Source organism: Macrosteles quadrilineatus, unplaced genomic scaffold, assembly GCF_028750875.1.
Source record: "Macrosteles quadrilineatus isolate MER2022 unplaced genomic scaffold, UCM_ALF_1.0 Scaffold_7__1_contigs__length_78375512, whole genome shotgun sequence".
Lineage (NCBI taxonomy): Eukaryota > Metazoa > Arthropoda > Insecta > Hemiptera > Cicadellidae > Macrosteles > Macrosteles quadrilineatus.
In genome coordinates this window covers 22,825,169-22,843,819 of record NW_026542600.1, presented here as the reverse complement: position 1 = coordinate 22,843,819, position 18,651 = coordinate 22,825,169, and the positions used below count along the sequence as shown (strand labels likewise).

The following is an 18,651-nucleotide window of genomic DNA, read 5'->3' as shown; positions in this document are numbered from 1 at the left end:
TCGATTGAAAATCAATTCAGCCAAATGGAAATTCGCTTAGACGGCAGGTTTGCTGCGGCGGGGGTATTTTATCTATCTCTTTCAAGATTTCACCCAAAACACAAGGACTGGCTTTTTATTAACTTTTCACAAGAACACTCACAATTTTAAAAGAGTACTATACAATAATACAATACTATATCGAGGAATTACTCAATCCATCTTTCATCCAAAGGATGCGTTATTTGAGAAAGTAACAAACGCAGAGTTCGCCAGTTATATTTCCAAAACTGATCCAGAACCTAGGAGGATTAATTTAATTCTCCTAGTCCAGAACCTATGCGTACATTTATCTAGTTTGTACCATTGGCTATCAAATATTGTAGTACACTTCCCATCTAAATGGACCAGCTGTCACAATTTTTTAAAGGTAGTTGTGTGAGCCAGTTCCAGAATGTGGTAGCGTCTAAAATTATATTGTATTACTTATATTTTGTTGCTGATCAATATCGGGGTCATAACAATTGCTATAGCTCACCATAGGTAATTTCATAAGTTAGGCTTGGTAAACACGTTTGTGTATTCGACCGTATATTAAATCATTTAACTATCTGCTAGTGGCTCACTTCAACTACGACGATTTTGACTAAAACTCTAGCGACATATTAATGGGAATAGAATGTCTAGTAGTTAACAATAGTCAAAGATTGTACGCACTTAAATATTGGAAATGGTGGAAGTTCGCGCTGATTCTGCGACTCCCGTAGTCGTCGGTCAGGGTCGACGAACCTAGCCTGAACCACCAGGGCTCAGACCAGACCACATTCCTTCAGCTTAGGGCCACCAACAGATGCGTTCATTCGACTGGTTCTACAGTAATTTACCGATGTGCGAAATAACATTCAACTAGTAACCTTCAGAATCAGGCGTATTTGGAAAAAATACAACGATTTTTGAGCTTTCCACTGTACGTTATACCAGAGAAATCAATGGGATCTTTAATGGTTTCGTTTGGGAATGTAACATTGTTCGCTTGGACGTAGTTTTCCTGGTTGTGTCCTGATTGCGAACAGTCCAGATTGCGAACAAGGGTAAAATCGTCCAGACTGCGAACACCTCAAAAATGCTGTGGACTACCTGAACATGAGTCGTCCAGACTGCGAACAAATATTTTTGAATCTGTAAAGATGGTTTAGTAGCTGTTGTTGAACGTGAGATTTAATTGCTTGTTGAGTTGGGAATGTGATTGAATGATTTATGTTGTAATGTGTAATGCATATACATGTTATTTCGGATGTAAGATGTATGTAAGTATGGTATTTATTTTAGTTGCTATTTAAATTGCTCGTTGACGATGTTTTTTTAGGTAATGATTGAGTTTGGAATGTGATATTGGCAAATGCATGATATTTCGGCTAATTATAGTCAGTTTCTCTTATATTAATATGTGAGGCTATTTTTGTGAACAAAACTCCTCCGTTATTTCTGGACCGATTTTAACGTTTGAGGTGTCAAATAATTCGTCTCAATTTGTAGTATTGCATAAACGTTTTAGAACTTAAAAAACTCTTACCCTTAAGGGCACGAGACGCTATCAAAGGTCGCATCTTCCCCATAAGAATTACATTGAAAGCAAATTTAAAAACAAAAACAACTGTATAAAAAAAGAAACTCACCAGCTTTTTGGGAGTAAATATTGATGTTTGTAATATTTATGAGGTAATAGACAAATCTAAACAGTCAATCAGTTTTGTTGGAAGAACAGACAATTTCTTGAGTTTAAAGGAGAAATGTTGAAAACAGGAGGAGGAGACAATTAATAGGAAATCTTATACGAATAAGAAGAGTAGAGGAGAGGCCTGGTCTCACAGTAAGGAATCCAGGTACACACTCACTTGGGGAGATGAATCATTTTTGTCAGTTATGCTAAGCAACTTAAAAACATGAAGAATATACAACAGATGTTGTCACAGTGATAAAGTAAACCTACCTAAAGTCCGAACAAATAAATACATGCAAGAAATGTTTACTGGTTAAAAGCTTTAAGTCGGGAAACATTTGTAGAAAACACTAAAAAATAAGGCCGGGTCCAAAAAATTCTAAAATACAAGAAGCCTTTATTATATCAAAGAGCTATTTAATAGCGTGGGTATTACAATTAGTCACATAAGCATTTAGTCGGGTCTTTTAAACTCATCGAAAATTATTACTGTTATTACTGTAGTTTTAAAATAACTTCTGTACCTATAATACCTGCACTTGACAGTTGCTCGATTTCGAGCAACAGGTACCCTAGTTCATATGAAATGATTGTTTTATTTCCTTTACTCTGAGATTGTTTAGTAGTTGCTTGTTCAAGTCAAACATATTATAATTAATTTTAAATAAACAGCCAATTTAAATACCTATTATCAGAACGAATTTGTGAGTCTGGAAGAATCTGTCTGTTAATAAGGGGCTTTACCACCTAATTATACTACGTCTCATAAAGATATGTGTCTTCAAGAACATTCATCCTTTCCATTATGTATATTACCAGTCTTAAGTTGTGATTTAGGCTAAATCATTCTGTTAAGGGTTTATGAAAGGGTTATATGAAAGGGTTGAAAACCCCAACCACTCAAAATGTGTTCGCAATCAGGAATCCTCCCCACCCCACGGACGACCCCCTCCACCTCGTAGACCCAAACATGTTCGCAGTCTGGACTGTTCGCAATCAGGACTGTTCGCAATCAGGAGGACACCGTCCTTAGTCCCTACACCAGAGGAGTTTTGCATGAAAGAATTGCAAATTGTGAGGCATTGGACCGACGATTTTGGCTGTGATATCCTGGGAACCAAAATGTAACATTTCGAGGACCGATAGCAATGCAATACAACTTTTCACCACATAAAAATTACTCTAAATAACTGACGTGATATGGTATTTAAAATACCGTGTACTTCGCAATTTTTTACTAAAGGCTGGAGGATTTTCCAAACGTAACCTGGACACAAACTACAGTACAGTAGTATAAAGGTGAGGGGTGTTATGGGATCAGTAGCAAGTACAAGGAAAGAATCATGAATGAAGGACAAGGATACTGTATCATGTTTAATTTTACACCACCACAAATTACAATGGCCATTGTGATTTTACCACAATTATATTAGTTGCTTTTTTCATATTTATTCATATTATTCAGAACTTAAAATCATTTTATGTTTATGGTGTTTTTTACAATTTTTCGGGACTTCATTATATTATGGTATATCATTATATATTAACAAAATACCAAGTGTAACTTAATACAGAGAGGAAATGACCATGGTAGATCCTTGTGCGAGCTGTTCATATTGTCACATTTGTATTTATCAATATGTTCAGCAAGCTAACTGCCTAACTAAGTTGTCTGATTGATACGTGCATTTATTTTTATGAAAGAGATTAGCAGCAAAGTGTAGACAAATCCCATATTTGTAATGTTGTTGCGGTTAAGGATGCAAAATGTTCTGTAAATACACTTCTCTTGACTGGAAATTAATTAAAATGTACCACCGACTTTAGTTTGACTATCGAAGTCTCAATAGATATTTCAGATCGCAAATTACGATGCAAAAACATCATGGCGTTATCACAAGTAAAAGAAAGCCAAATTTTAACGATTCACAAAAAGTCGCAATCTTAGATGCTGCAAATATGAGCTAGACACACGAATAATGGTAGATAAACTTGGTAAATACAGCTGACAGATGAGAGCTAGAGTCTCAGTCTAAGGGTAGTGGCTTCCTGCCGGTCGACACAGAAATGCTGTTAGCCCATCGTAAGAAAGCAGGCTGATTTAGTCTAGCTTCGGTTAATCCCTTCCTCACTCAGCTTCTAACTTCTAAACGAGCTAGAGGATAATACAGTATATACAGCAAAGAACAATTTGATGAACTTGAGTTGAAACTCGTTAAACAAGTTTTAATATTATGTTGCCAGCCAAAGTATTTTTAATGATTTTTTAACTACTACGTTGTGAGAAGTGATACAAATGTCTATTAACAGTGGACGGTAATAAAAAAGGAGTTAAATTACACATAAATCGGAGGTTTTAAGCTGCAAAGTAGTTGTTGTCACTTAAATTACTACTGAGAAGTAAAATCAAAATTGTCGTAAAAGACTGCAGATAGATCCAGGGTAAAAAAATATATCTTAAATTAAGCACTGAAGATATGAAAAGTTTTAGTCTAGGCACTCAAACCACCCCTGTAAGTTCAGCAGAAAATATTGCCTAAATAAAACAACTCCCCCTCCAAGTATTGCGCAACAGTTCCCTTTTCCACCCCCTATAGCAATATAGAACTTGTACGCCACGTTTCCACGTTTCAAATGTCCTAATCCCCAGCACCAATGTAAATGTCGTCTCTGAGCGAAATGTCGCAGATCTACGTTTATCAAAGTAAGGGATGTGTGAAATGTGTTGTTGACAAGTGAGCGTTCATTGAAATCGAGAGTTCGATCAACAAAAATACTCCATAAAAATTATATTGTGTAATGTTTAGGGAAGAGACAGCCTCAAATGCACATCAATTGGTCGCAATTATTTAAACTGTGTTTCTATTACTGTATTTACTTGTACCAATTTCTATATATTTTATTTATTACACCGATAAAATTCACTCATCATAACCTAAGTATGCTTAAAATATTTAACGCAAGAACATTTAGGAATCCTTTAAACGGGAAACTGTAGGCTAAATTTATCACAAGTAAGCACATCTAAGTAAATATAAACATCGATTATCATAAGTTCAATTTGTTCCCCCAACACATAATTTTAATGGGTTGAACAGGAAAGACTATAGATTAACCCAACATTTCAGTAGGAAGAAACACCAGAAAATTTAGTAAACCTTTAAAAAAAACTGCAAATTCATCACAATTCATCTACAAGTAAGCACGTTCAGTATAAATATCGACTTAAATGATCACAAGTTTAATTTGTTCATCAACATTATTTTAATGTATTAAACGGTACAAACTATACAGGGTGTCCCGGAACTCTCTACCAATATTTTAGGGCATTGTATCTGGATAAGAAACATATCTAAATATCATATTTAAATTGTCCGGAAGTCCTTATTTACTCAGATAGCCGCCATTTTGTTTTTTCACTTATTAATTTTTTTCTGAAGATTGGTTAAACATACGAAGTTGAAACTTTGCACAAACATTTATGACAACTAGACAAAGCTACAAAAAAAGTATGACGATTTTTCAAATTCATAAAACAAAATGGCGGCTGTTTAAAATTTTGTTTCTTAAATTACTCGAAAACCGTTGATTTTACAAAAGTTTTACAAGAATAACTTTTTTAAGGCAATTTTTTTACAAATCGATCGACACCTTAATCTTTAAGATCGGACGAGTATTAACTGAGATATGGCAGTTTTAGTGATACGTGACCGCCTTCAGCATGCGCTGCAACTAATATCCGGCGGTCACGTATCACTAAAACTGCCATATCTCAGTTAATACTCGTCCGATCTTAAAGATTAAGGTGTCGATCGATTTGTAATAAAATTGCCTTAAAAAAGTTATTCTTGTAAAATCAACGGTTTTCGAGTAATTTAAGAAACAAAATTTTAAACAGCCGCCATTTTGTTTTATGAATTTGAAAAATCGTCATACTTTTTTTGTAGCTTTGTCTAGTTGTCATAAATGTTTGTGCAAAGTTTCAACTTCGTATGTTTAACCAATCTTCAGAAAAAAATTAATAAGTGAAAAAAACAAAATTGCGGCTATCTGAGTAAATAAGGACTTCCGGACAATTTAAATATGATATTTAGATATGTTTCTTACCCAGGAACAATGCCCTAAAATATTGGTAGAGAGTTCCGGGACACCCTGTAGATAAAATTAAAATTTTAGTTGTAGGAATAATATAATCTCAAAAATTGTAAAACGTCACCCCTGTTATAAGTGAAAAGGCATTCAGAACCAGTATTTGTAAATTCTTCTGCAACAATCCTAATACAGTATCAACATAGATATAAAATTCAACTATGACTCTTCAAGGTTGTAGTTTAGTTGATAAAAAAAAAAAACGAGGCATTAATAAATAGCCAACATTCAGAGCTCCATAAACCGAACTAAGCTGTTCGTGAGTCCAAAGTCTGCACAGTTGTAGTACTTATCTATAGCAGAGACTATCGTTTTGGCTCCCGTTCTGGCAGCTGCCTGTCCATTATACCAATTAGTTTAGATGTTACTTCCCTAATAACGGTCGATTATTGTACTATACTGTATTGTTAAATCGTGATTGTTGAAGTCCTTTAATGTTCAACATACAGCAATAGCTTTACTGTTGTCTGTTGTCACTTGTTGGTCTACCCTAGTATACCTCCACTTAAATATTTTCTGAAGCAATTTCATTATTATAATTTATAATCAATATAAAATACTTATTGAACCCTTAAATTAAATCTTATCAATACTCTAAGACGAAAAACTATTTGTTTTGCAACAATGCAGAATAATGGTGTGATATGGTACAAATACAGTTTTAGTACATAATACAACATAACATTATACAACAGTCCCCCATAAGTAAGTTTTATATTTTACATTGTTAACATTTTTGATGCCTTAAGTGGTAATAATTTTTAATGATAAATAAAATTACACATGATGCAACAACTGAGAGAATCCGCGTAGAGAAATATGACTAGAATAAAATTAAAATTCAGTTTCATAGCCCCAGGATTGTGAGAATATGACAAATAATGGCTAAACGTACCTCGTCAGACAATCCTTAACATGGGAGTAACGAATGTGCTACATATGTTTCGGCGGTTATTTAAACATCTCCGCCGTCGTCAGGCTACCAAAAGGATCCACTTGATGTGTCAATGCATATCTGCTTCCTGCCATGTACGCGTGTAGTTGATAGGCTTATCATTGTGGTTGTTATGTTTTGTGTAAAAAGTGTGTCTTATTTATTCTGACGACACATCAAGTGGATAATAACCGCCGAAACATATGTAGCACATTCGACACTACAAGGATTGCCTGACGAGGTAGGTTTAGCATTATTTGTCAGAATAAAATTATTTGGGTAGTCTGTGCATACAGATTTTCATAATTTAATTATTAAAATATGATTAACTACATACTTAATAATCTGAGACTTGAGACCATTTACAATGGAAATGCAACAGATATGGCAGAACTGAAACCCTTCTCGAAAACATGTCAAGAATTAAATAACCGTAAAATATTCACAAACAAAACTAAACTAAATCGCATGAGTTTCCAAATTGAAAAGTTTGCAATATCGGAATATCGCGTGGAAAGTGGAGGGTTGAGGAAGACTCGGGGCAACTCTTGCATTGATATGATGATCTCCGTGCCGTATGGTGTATGGTGGGTGTTTGTATGAATCATGCCACACGTTCATGATCAATAGCTCTGACACTGGCGTGTGAGTCAGTTGGGGTGAAATGACACCTCAGTCTGCCCTCTGCCCTTCCCATCGATGTATAAATACAAGATACACGCCCACCCCCGAAGTCTAGACATATAAAGTATACCACATGTTGCCTCCAAATGTGGTTCGGGGGAAGCTTTGTTATATGCTTCAAATTAAATTTCGAGTAAATGATATGAGTAACGATTATATGGTGAAACTATATGAGGTGCTCTCGATCATTTGACGTTTAATACAATACTGTATAATGAATTATCCTGGATATAAGACTGAGTGTCATAGTTACAAAGCTACACAAATCATCCTTTCACCTTGCATTGGTGTTCAGTTTAAAATACGAACACTAAACCATACGTGTTTTATGTGAGCACTATTCTTCATTGAGAAAAAAATACACAAACCAAGTTTACATTTTAGATTTAGGAGGCCCGTTCACTCGATTCTTTATGAACCCCAAAGGCAGACAAAACAATGACGTCACTCTCGATCATGAAGGCTGTGAAAAAATATCGGCCAACTGCCAAGCCCAGCACAATTTAATTGTCTGCTTATTGTTTTAATTAGGCCTAGTATATATATGATAAAATTACGTTATTACGTTGCGACAATATGTAAAAATGTCTAAACTCTCAATACTATTAGGGGTGGGACTGCATCCGTTTTTTAAGATCTCGTAAAACTAATTATGACTACTAATGTTCAAACGCCATTGCAAACAATTTTCGTTTACCATTGAAGGTGCTATGTATTTAACTAAACACAATAGATATTTTTACTGTACATCGAGGCGAATATTGTGACGCAAATCAAATATCACGACTTATCGAAATATGATAAAGGGGCTGCCGGGCTGCCAATTGGCTGTTAGGAAGACGTCGCTCAGCTGTTATTCACACCTACTGTCGAACTGAACAGTATTAAATTTGATTTCGAACTGGCGAACGAACAAACTTCTTGTCCCGACAGAATATAACACGCTCACTCATTGTTAAGCAAACCTACGCAAGGGCTAATTTATAAATAGTAATAGTCTGAATATGGGTAACATGAAATACGACGAGGGAAAATCGGCAGCGTGAAAGCAGTTGCAAGATAAGGATGGATAAACTAACATAATCTATATAAACAAACAAATACTGGTGATAACATCACAGATATAAATGCTAAACATCGGGTCATCTGTTGCTAGGATACTGACAAAACCGACCAGGGATATAATTTCTCAATTCGTCATCATCCACAATTTTTCAAAATCAATTTAAATATTCAATCAACGTCTCACAATAAACTCGAAAAAATTATATTTCATATAAATTTAAATCAAGTATACTGTTTGACCAATGGCAAAACTCCTTCGATTGTCAGTGCAATACAAAGGTGTTACTGCATCAGTATCAGTCAGTTTGGTAACGACAGGGTTTAGAGCAGTTTTAATTGCCAATCATGTTCCTACTTTAAAAAAATACTCTAAAGATTTATTTGCAAATAGCAGGGTTCAATCCATACAGCTTCTCCGCGAATCAATACCACGATCCACAACCTCTGATTATCCATTATATCGCTAGCCATATACATTAACAATCCAGTAATATCCATTGCCTATTACGTCAATACAAACGAAGCGTAATGCTATACACCTCAGACACGAGGGTGCTGGGTTCGAGGCTCAGCATGTCAAAACAATTGTCAATTTTGTTCAATTTCCCTTGTAATCGAGAGTGATTATTAAAGCAACCCCACTGGCTCAACACAATTTTTCATATGCGATTCGTCGAAAATACAGTATATTTAGAATAACTATTTCAAATCACTACAAAGTAAACCATCGGAATCCAGACATCCCAGCAACTGGGTTGTACATTGTAAACTTGTTTGAGATTATGGCGAAGTGCAAGTCAGACGAGACGAGAGACTTCACTGTGAGCTCAGCATTGTGTACTTGAGAGTAGGCCGGATAACAGGAACTTGTACTGCATAAACCGACACCTGCAGAGTTGCGTTGCATATGCACACACAGTGTATACTCCTCCATAAACACGTGAGAAGACGCTACGTCTGCATATCTGCAACACCATCTGCAGTAATCTAGTGTAGGATTACTGCGAGGGAAGATCATGGACCTGGGATGTGAGCTAAGATTCTAGTGGCGATGAGGAAGCACCACCCAACATCCAGTTTCTACTATCCCCCCAATACAAATTTGAGTAACATACATTAAAGGGGCTCTCCTTAAAACTATATAACAATGTGTATGAAAGAACAAAATAGCAATCATAATCATATTTACTAAGATTTTTTAAATCTATCCCCAGGCACTTGACCAACGTTCCAACAAGCTTGTTGACATAGATATCTAATTTCTATGAGGAAGACTGGAATTGGAACGATAATATAATTATAATAAGGTTGTCTCATATTGTAAAAATGTATTTAGCGAGCTGCGGTTGAAATGAGTTCACTGTAATCAGTTCATTCTGTTGACTACATAGACATAGTATACAGATGGATGGATAGCCCTAGCTTTCTCGTAGTTTCTTCTATTTACTAGTGTTATGCCTTTTATCTTGGTTTAATTCATCCTAGAAAACACGAACTGTAGTCGATTAAAGTAGCAAGTAGCGCGCCTTAAAAACACGAAGTTCCTTTTAATTTCCATAATCGTAATTTCCCTGGGTGAAAAGTTGATTTCCTTTGAGGTAAATTTCACGTCAAAGTTTAAGAAAAAGCTATTAGAGTTGCGCTTCTCACGCTATGATCTGAGTCCTTGGCGTTAGCCTATCTCGTTAGGAAACATTGAAGATCTACAAAGACTATCCAGAAATTTAAGAGAAATATTAAATTGGTCATACTATAGGAACAACCCCAAAAAAAAAATAATTTCCTACAGCAGCACTAAAATAATTTATAAGTAGAAAATATCCCAACCACAGCAAACCTAGAGACTTCGTGAATTTACATTTGTCGAATCGGAGTTTCACTCAAGATTCCCTTTATAATGAATGACAAGAGTTATTCCCTATTTAAATACATTTAGGTTTATCGAGTGCTTAGGTTTGCTGCTACAGGGAAGGTAAAAAAGTGTGTTGTAAAGGTAATAAAATGTAAAGTAAAATAATTAAACTTTTTATGAAACCGATACATTTTCCGAATTTGATCAATAAATAACCATAAACAGTTTACTTATTCACCATACCAATAACATGGAAATTTGAAATTTAGGGGTTTACCAATTTATTCCGCAACCAATAATATAAATGCTTCAATTGTATAAGCTCTATAAAATGGTTTTGTAAGAAATTGTGAAATTTAACGCTTTGCGCTTGGAACTGGAATAACCTATTTCCCCATAGACCGTCATGCTGGTTCGCTAACTCATTGAACAAGCGTAGGATTACACGTTTGTAGGCTACCAAATGTCATCGAAATCGAACCTTTTTTATTCGAGATATCAAATTGGTCCCAAAATGAATTCCGTCTGCCTCTCAAAATTATGATTCGACCAGAAATGTAAAAAAGTTCGCTTCTGCTTCCCCGATTTATCTGCAAATAATGCAAAAAATATCACAAAAATCGTTCATTACAAGTTGAAACAATCCCCTTAAGATTTAAGAGCAAACAAGAAACAACGTTCCTACACAAGGGAAATAATAAATTTATTGCATCTAATTTTTTTGAAATACAACACTAAAAATTTAAACTGGTGAGTACGATGAGTTGTCAAATTACTCCTTGGATCCAGCGAGTAAAGGCACATTCATCCGTTCGTCACCTGAGTCGATAGGCCTTTGGAAATGTTCAGCAGTTATTTAGGAAAATTACCCGTGGACCTATTTAATTTTAAAACAATAATATAAATGCACCATCAAAAGACGTATAAAAAATTATGAAAATCGTTTAAAAATTAAATGTCAAAACCAATTGCTGGATGATGAAGACCACTTGGACAAAGAAAGGATGTCACTATCTGAAAGTTGTGATAACCCAATTGATAACAAGCGACAAGTTGAATATACAAGGACCAATGATCAAATGAACATTAAACATGTGTACTTGCTTGTGCTCTCACACGTCCGGAATTGGTTTTTAGTATAAATAAAATTTTCGTGATTATAAATCGTCAACATTTTAGGTCCGAACTACCCGAGTTATTGTCTTCCGAAGCTTTACGTCAAATTATTGTCATCGTACCTCCCACCGGTATTAGGGCCTATGTACCGTAGTTGAACAATGTTTTTTTTCATGGAATGAAAAGATAAACCTAATGCAGATCCCAAAACGCATACTTTTGAAAATTCGCAATGCCATTACGATTCTTATAAGCTGAAGAAACGAAATTTCTAAAGTTCTCTGATATACTGACCAAAGCGCACAATTCCAAAGATTCCTTTGAATTACATTTCAAACCACACGCCCTTATAACCCTAGTGTATTATGTTATGAATAATAAAAGAATGGATGTTTATGACAACAGGGCGTTGGTTTAGCTAGAAACAAATTAGCTGTCCTGTCTGTCACGCGGTAAACTAAACTCAGCAGGCTACACCAACGCGAAATACCAAGTTACTGCTCTTTTAAGTTGAGCAAGTTCAAGCATTAAGCATGTCACTGGGTCCGGAAAACCAGGAGGCTCACATATACATAGGCACAGATACACATGTCTTCCCGAAAAGGGCTTTTATATAGATGTGCAAAATCTCGACTACAAAAAATCAATACTTGCATATACAGTATATTAAAACAATAACCGAGAATAAAATACAATACCAGTATTAATGAAATCATGTGCATAAAAAAGTACCAAGATTATATAGGTTAGTAGTTTTTATAAGTATACTAAGTCCCGCGCGTACCGTATAGCTTCCGATATCATAGACTTCCCCACACGTCGACAGATGCGTGTCCCAAATTTGACAACCCATGTCCTTTAACCAAAAATACATCATTACAGCACCATTAACATTTATTACGCCACAGAAAGAAATATCAAATGACGCACCCGTTGTAATTTGATACGATATTTTCCGCTTACATCCACAACAATGGATATGGGAATGCTCAAAAAGCCAAAATATGAAATAGCAAACTTGAAATTATTAAACTATTATATAATTTACACAAATCATGAGGGTTCTCCGTTGACTGCAGCCCAACTAGAAATGAATTGGCCACGACCGCCTGACTATACTCGGTCACTGATAACGTCTTCGAAAACTGGTAGTGTTGTTGTGTTCCAATGGTTATTCTACTACAGTCAACGGCATATCTAAGCCAATTTCCGCATATAATGCCTCAGGTTTGAGAGGTCTCTGCGATTCTAAAACACACTGAGGCCAAAATGTTGCAGTTGCAGCGTTTGGGTCCGGAATCAAACAAGTGGCGCGCCAGATTCAGCGTCTGCCAGACTGTAATTGATTAAATTGAAGTTGAAGGACAGACTTCGTACAAACAAGAACGTGGCAGGGGTAAAAATAGAATGTTTGGAGCCTCCACCACGAGGGGAGAGAGCAGTTCCCTCGACTACCCCAAAATCACCACCTTCGCCTAGCAACAGGGTGCGATACTAGCGGTACTGAAAACATAAGTCCACCCCTCTAGGTTCCCGAGCCGCGCCATCCGTGTAGGCTAACAAAAACTAGCTAGGGGCTCAATGTTAATTTCACAAAAACAATTAAAAGTATCCTGCAAGCCTACTTAGTCCAAGTCGAATCCCACCCCCATCCTCTCAGTGTTAAAAAAGTTAACACAACTCCGAACTAGGAACTGTTGTACACTCGCAGACTACAAAACTGACGCTAAATAAATACACATCTGTACACACAATGACGACTAGAAAGATACAAATACACACGTCGGAACAACATTAGCACTTGCACAACAATTAGCAGTAATAGAAAACGACCAACGATAAATTTTAAACTCATTTATCCATCATCGAAGACTTGTAACAACTGAAAATCTCGAAAACAAACATGAACAGCTGGGATTGCAACTACCCTCAATCCAGTAAGGGAAGATAACGGTTATCATATGTCCATCACAATGTAATGACATTCCAACAAACCATTAGTCATCATCAGATGTGAGCTAAATAATAGTCCAAACATACAAGGGTTGAATGTTGCAAACTTGGACGCCAGGAAGATGAGGGATTACCATTATGCCATACTTTTAATTAAATTTATCACCAATTAAAATAAAACTGTTCCATATAATCTGGTTCTGGGATATTAACATTTAAAGTCGCAATACATATAAAAAAATAAACACATAGGCCTACAATGATAACAGTTGTCAGAGTCGACCTGATAACTAGATTACGTAGAAATAGTAGGCTAATCATTTTGCTGTGACATGTAAAACGAAGACTACATAAATAAATATTTACGACTGCTCGAGAATGACTCACGCAAGTGGGCGGGGTACCACGTTCCATAGGGGAGAGTAACCATAGGGGATGCAGGGGTCGACTATGTGGAAATTGTATTGCATTGCACGCATCGAAGCTAGGGAATTACATGAGTTTTGTAACTCACTAATCCGAATTGTTTGCGACTTTAGCATCCAGTAAATTTCTCAAACGTCGTTATTTAAATATACTGAATAGTTTCTATATTGGGACGGGGTTTATAATTGTTCCCGAAAATCGTAAAAAGCAATACCTAATTAATGTATTATAATTATGCCTAATTGAAATTGTATATTTTATAAATTGGCCACCTCCCGTGGAAATGAGTAAATAAATAATGATTGCATTGGTTAAGATTGATTGCATTTGAGGCAATCAATAAATTAATAAATAACTTCATGATCAGCATCGTACGTATTATTTAGTTACCTGAAAGCACAAAAAATAAGTCAAATAACACTTATGAAGATATATATTTACACTTATACTGTTTACTACCCATATACTGTTTGAGACGGTATACATATCAAAGATGGTAAGTGGTGATCGATTTCGATTGGAGTGTCTAATCGAATTCGATCACCACTTACCATCTTGTGAGTAAATAGTATAAGTGTAAATTATTATAAGTGTTATTTGACGTACTTTTTGTGCCTCAGATAATTTAATAAACCAAAACGCTTAAAGTTGGTGAACTAGGCCTATATTGACAATAACTGTAGGCCTATTCAGTAGTAATGTATTAAAAAACAATTTTAAGTGTAAAAGACGGGGCACACAAACTAGTAGTTTGAATTCAATGTAACAAAGCCGTAGTTAGTTGCTCTTGCACAGGTGGGTTGCTAACAAAGCGACAACAATGGAATAAAACAGCTGTCCTGGGCCTTGCTCTTTGTCGAAACGAGATTATTTAAAGCATTGAGCAAGATAAGTGTTCAATGTAGACAACTGAGTATTTTATGACAAATTTACAAGCAATAACTTAATACATAACACATTTGAACAAAAACACAAATCCATTTCAGAAAAGTGGTCTGTTACCTGTGTGGACGTGATTAGTTTAAAACATATGTTCTTTTAAAGATTAGTGAAAACATGAAAATGTATACTAGGTACTTGTAACTTTAAATATAAAGAAAAATACATGCAGAAAGTTTAAATTAACATACCGCTTCCGTGACGTCTCGTGGAAGATGTTTTATCTGGAGGGACCGGCCCGTATGGAAAATACTTTTACACGATAACACTTTCTTCTTAATTTTTTCTTCCGGATCATCTTCCCAGAAACTGTCCGTTGAAGCCGTGGCCAAAACTTGAGCTCCATAACAAAACTTGTTGGCATCAGATTTTAATAAATTTGAATTGAAACTGTGGAGCGCCGGCGAGGAGGAAGAAAACGCCGCTTCGGTAGATCCGGTAGCCATAACTCACAAACTATCGTGTAAATTGGTTCAAAACACTCACAAGATTTTTTTGTATCACAAAATCACTAAACTTTAATTCACATAACTGACCAACGCGTCACCAAATTTCCACTATCACTCGCACCAACTACATCGAACGTCGATACAGGACTGGCGCCAATCGTGGTTCTGTTAACTTGAGCGCCGCGCGTCCCTACAGCAGCGCTCCTAGCGAACGATCCCTGCAACAGTTCCAAAAACTAAAACTATTGTTCTAAAGTTATTGGGTTCAATCATGTCAAAGGCCCCCTCCCACTCACACAGTCAAGTAGGAAGTTGGTCTTATTGAAATAATGTCATGCTTCAATGTTGAATTGAGGAAAACTGTTCATTTTAATTGTAGGTCCTTAAAAACAATTCATAGTAGATAATGGTTTAAGACAAACTACTTTAAAATAAATCAAAACCTAACCGAAGTAAAATATGTAGGTACTGTACTATCCACATTAATCATACTCCCTCCCTTTATAGACTGTCATCCTCGTGGATCAGATGAAGAAAGTTTTAACTGTCAGCTCTGTCCGGTTTGTAATAAGGCCTTGTTGCCGTTAAGTATTCAGTTCAAGCAAAGACATTTTTTATGATGTTTATTTACGTGTTTACGTAATGTTAAGTATTTGTTTTGAGCTCCATGAAGTTAGCGTGTACCCATGTTAGCGTATCCAATTTTGTTCATACCAATCGTTAGTTCTCGATAGTTCCCCAATATTTGTGTTAGTTCTCAAAAATTAAAATACCCCCGCCGCAGCAAACCTGCCGACTTAGCGAATTTCCATTTGTCTGAATTGATTTTCATTAAATATATTTAAATAAAATAAGGTTTAACGAGTACCTAGGTTTGCTACTACAAGGAAACTAATAAAGTGTGTTTTTAGTCAAATATTAATAGCTTAGTGTAAAATAAACTAATTTGCCAAGTTTGATCAAAATATATCCATAAACAATACAAAATTGCAAAATTGCAAAATACAACATTTTACAATATTCTCCATAAGAATAACATGGGAATTTTAAATTTACGATTTTTAAAATTTTCTCTGTTACCAATAACCGAACAAAAATACTTTGGTATACTAAATTATTTGTTTTTTTAAACTCTTTAAAAAGGTCTAAAGAGAAATTGGGAAATTTTTTGTTTTGAGGGTCTAAAGTGAGAAAAACCAATACCCCATCAAACCCCCCGTAAAACCACGTTCCCATGGTCCGATCATCATGCTGGTTCCCGAACTCATTCAAGTTTATCCCGCTTTACACCTTTAAACCAGATTTCATCAAAATCGGACAAAAATGACTCAAGTTACATATATAAAAACACATATAAAAACATATACATATATAAAAATTTGAACGAATGGTGTTTTTGGCCTCTAGGGACATAAAAATGAAAAAGTAAATCGGTCCCGGGCCTAGGTCTTACCATGCCACCTACGGTAATAGCTACTTCCCTATAGGGAAATTCGCTAAAAGTTATAGCCGATAAAAAGTGGGTACGCATCAAACTTCTGGCTACTAGTGCCCCGTTTTCTGATGAAAAATGCTTACATATATTTAGTTCTTTGTTAATTCTCCATAGTTTTATAATATTGTAACTGACACTCGAAAAATAAAAAAGTTACGAGGAATAAAAAGCTAACTTAACAATTATAGAATTTCCAGCGGGCACCGTTTTCTGACAAAAAATGCTTATATATATATATATATATATATCAATCGTTAGTTTAGTTCTTCATTAGTTCTCAACAGTTTCCTAATATTTTCGTTAGTTCTAAAAAAAGAAAAAAAAGTTATAAGGCATTCAACATGGGTACGCTAACCACACCTTTAGAATTTCCAGCAGGCACCGTTTTCTGTCGAAAAATGCTTATATCTTTATACTATTTGTTAAGTTCTCCAATATTGTTGCTAGTTCTCAAAAAATATAAAAAGTTACGAGGCGTAAAATGTGGGTACGCTAACTTCACAATTATAGAATTTCCAACGGGCACCATTTTCTGACATAAAACGCTTATATCTATATACTAATCATTAGTTCTCGATAGTTCTCCAATATTGTTGCTAGTTCTCCAAAAAAAAAAAAAAAACCGTTAATAAGTGGATACGTTAACATCACACATCCGGTTTCTAGCGCACACTGTTTTCTGATGAAAAATGGTTACATATATTAAGTTCTTCATTAGTTCTTTGTTAGTTCTCCATAGTTTTATAATATTTTTACTGAAACTCAAAAATAAAAAACTTACGAGGCATAAAAAGTGCCCCAAACAACTTCAAATTTCCAACGCACTAAAACTTTTTTTGTTGAGTAACTTGTTTTTGTTAGTTTTCCAAAAACAAAAAAGTTATAAGTCATTAAACATGGTTATGTCAACTTTACACCTTAAGAATTTCCAGTGGGCACCATTTTTTGATGAAAAATTCTTACATCTATATACCAATCGTTAGTTCTTCATTAATTCTCGTTAGTTCTCCAATATTGTTGTTAGTTCTCCAAAAATAAAAAAAGTTATAAGTCATTAAAAGTGGTTACGCCAATTCAAACCTAAAGAATTTCCAGCGGGCACCGTTTTCTGACCATGAATGGTTGTATCTATATACCAACGGGTACTTCTTTGTTGCTCTTGACACTCCTTCAAGATTTTCGTTACCGGTAGTTCTAAAAAAATAAAACAAAGCTATAACGTTGTTCTTCATATGAAGGTGCGGTAATCGGAGTGTCAGATTAATGATACCAGTTATTATCGGCCATAACATTGTTTTATATTTTGTAGAACTGACAAAAATCCGGTAGAACTATCGAGAATAAACAAAGTAGTAACGATAAGTAGGCTATATAGATTTGAATATTTTTCTTTAGATAAAGGTGCGCACTAGGATTTATGTATGTTCCTTTTTTTCGCCTTGTAACTTTTTTTATTTTTTGAGAACTAACATCAATATGCAAGAACTTTCAAGAACTAACAAGGAACTAATTTTTGATTTTTGGAGAACTAACAACAATATTGGAGAACTAAAGAAAAACTAACAATTGGTATAGACATAAGCATTTTTTGTCAGAAAACGGTGACCGCTGGAAATTCTTTAGGTATGAAGTTGGTGTAACCATTGAATGCCTCATAACTTATTTATTTTTGGAGGACTAAACAAAATATGAGGAAAACTATCGTGAACTAACGAAGAACTAACAATTGGTATATACAGATAAGCATTTTTCGTTAGAAAACGGTGCCCGTTGGAAATTCCATAGGTGTGAAGTTAGCATACCCACGTTAAAGGCCTTATAACTTTTTAATTTTGAGAACTAACAAAAATATTGGGGACTATCGAGAAATAACGAAGAACTAATGATTGG

At 35.2% G+C, this 18,651-nt stretch overlaps 1 protein-coding gene across 1 annotated transcript in view; it reads right to left on the bottom strand.

The window, feature by feature from the left end:
- The window catches only part of LOC128998469 (ribonucleoprotein PTB-binding 1-like), a 65,623-nt gene extending 50,224 nt beyond the window's left edge, over positions 1–15,399 (bottom strand). Inside the window, exon 1 of the mRNA XM_054424603.1 lies at positions 15,009–15,399. Within this exon, the coding sequence (XP_054280578.1) occupies positions 15,009–15,263 (255 nt within the window). The 5' untranslated portion in view covers positions 15,264–15,399. The remainder of the gene's footprint in view (positions 1–15,008) is intronic.
- Positions 15,400–18,651: the final 3,252 nt, after the last annotated feature.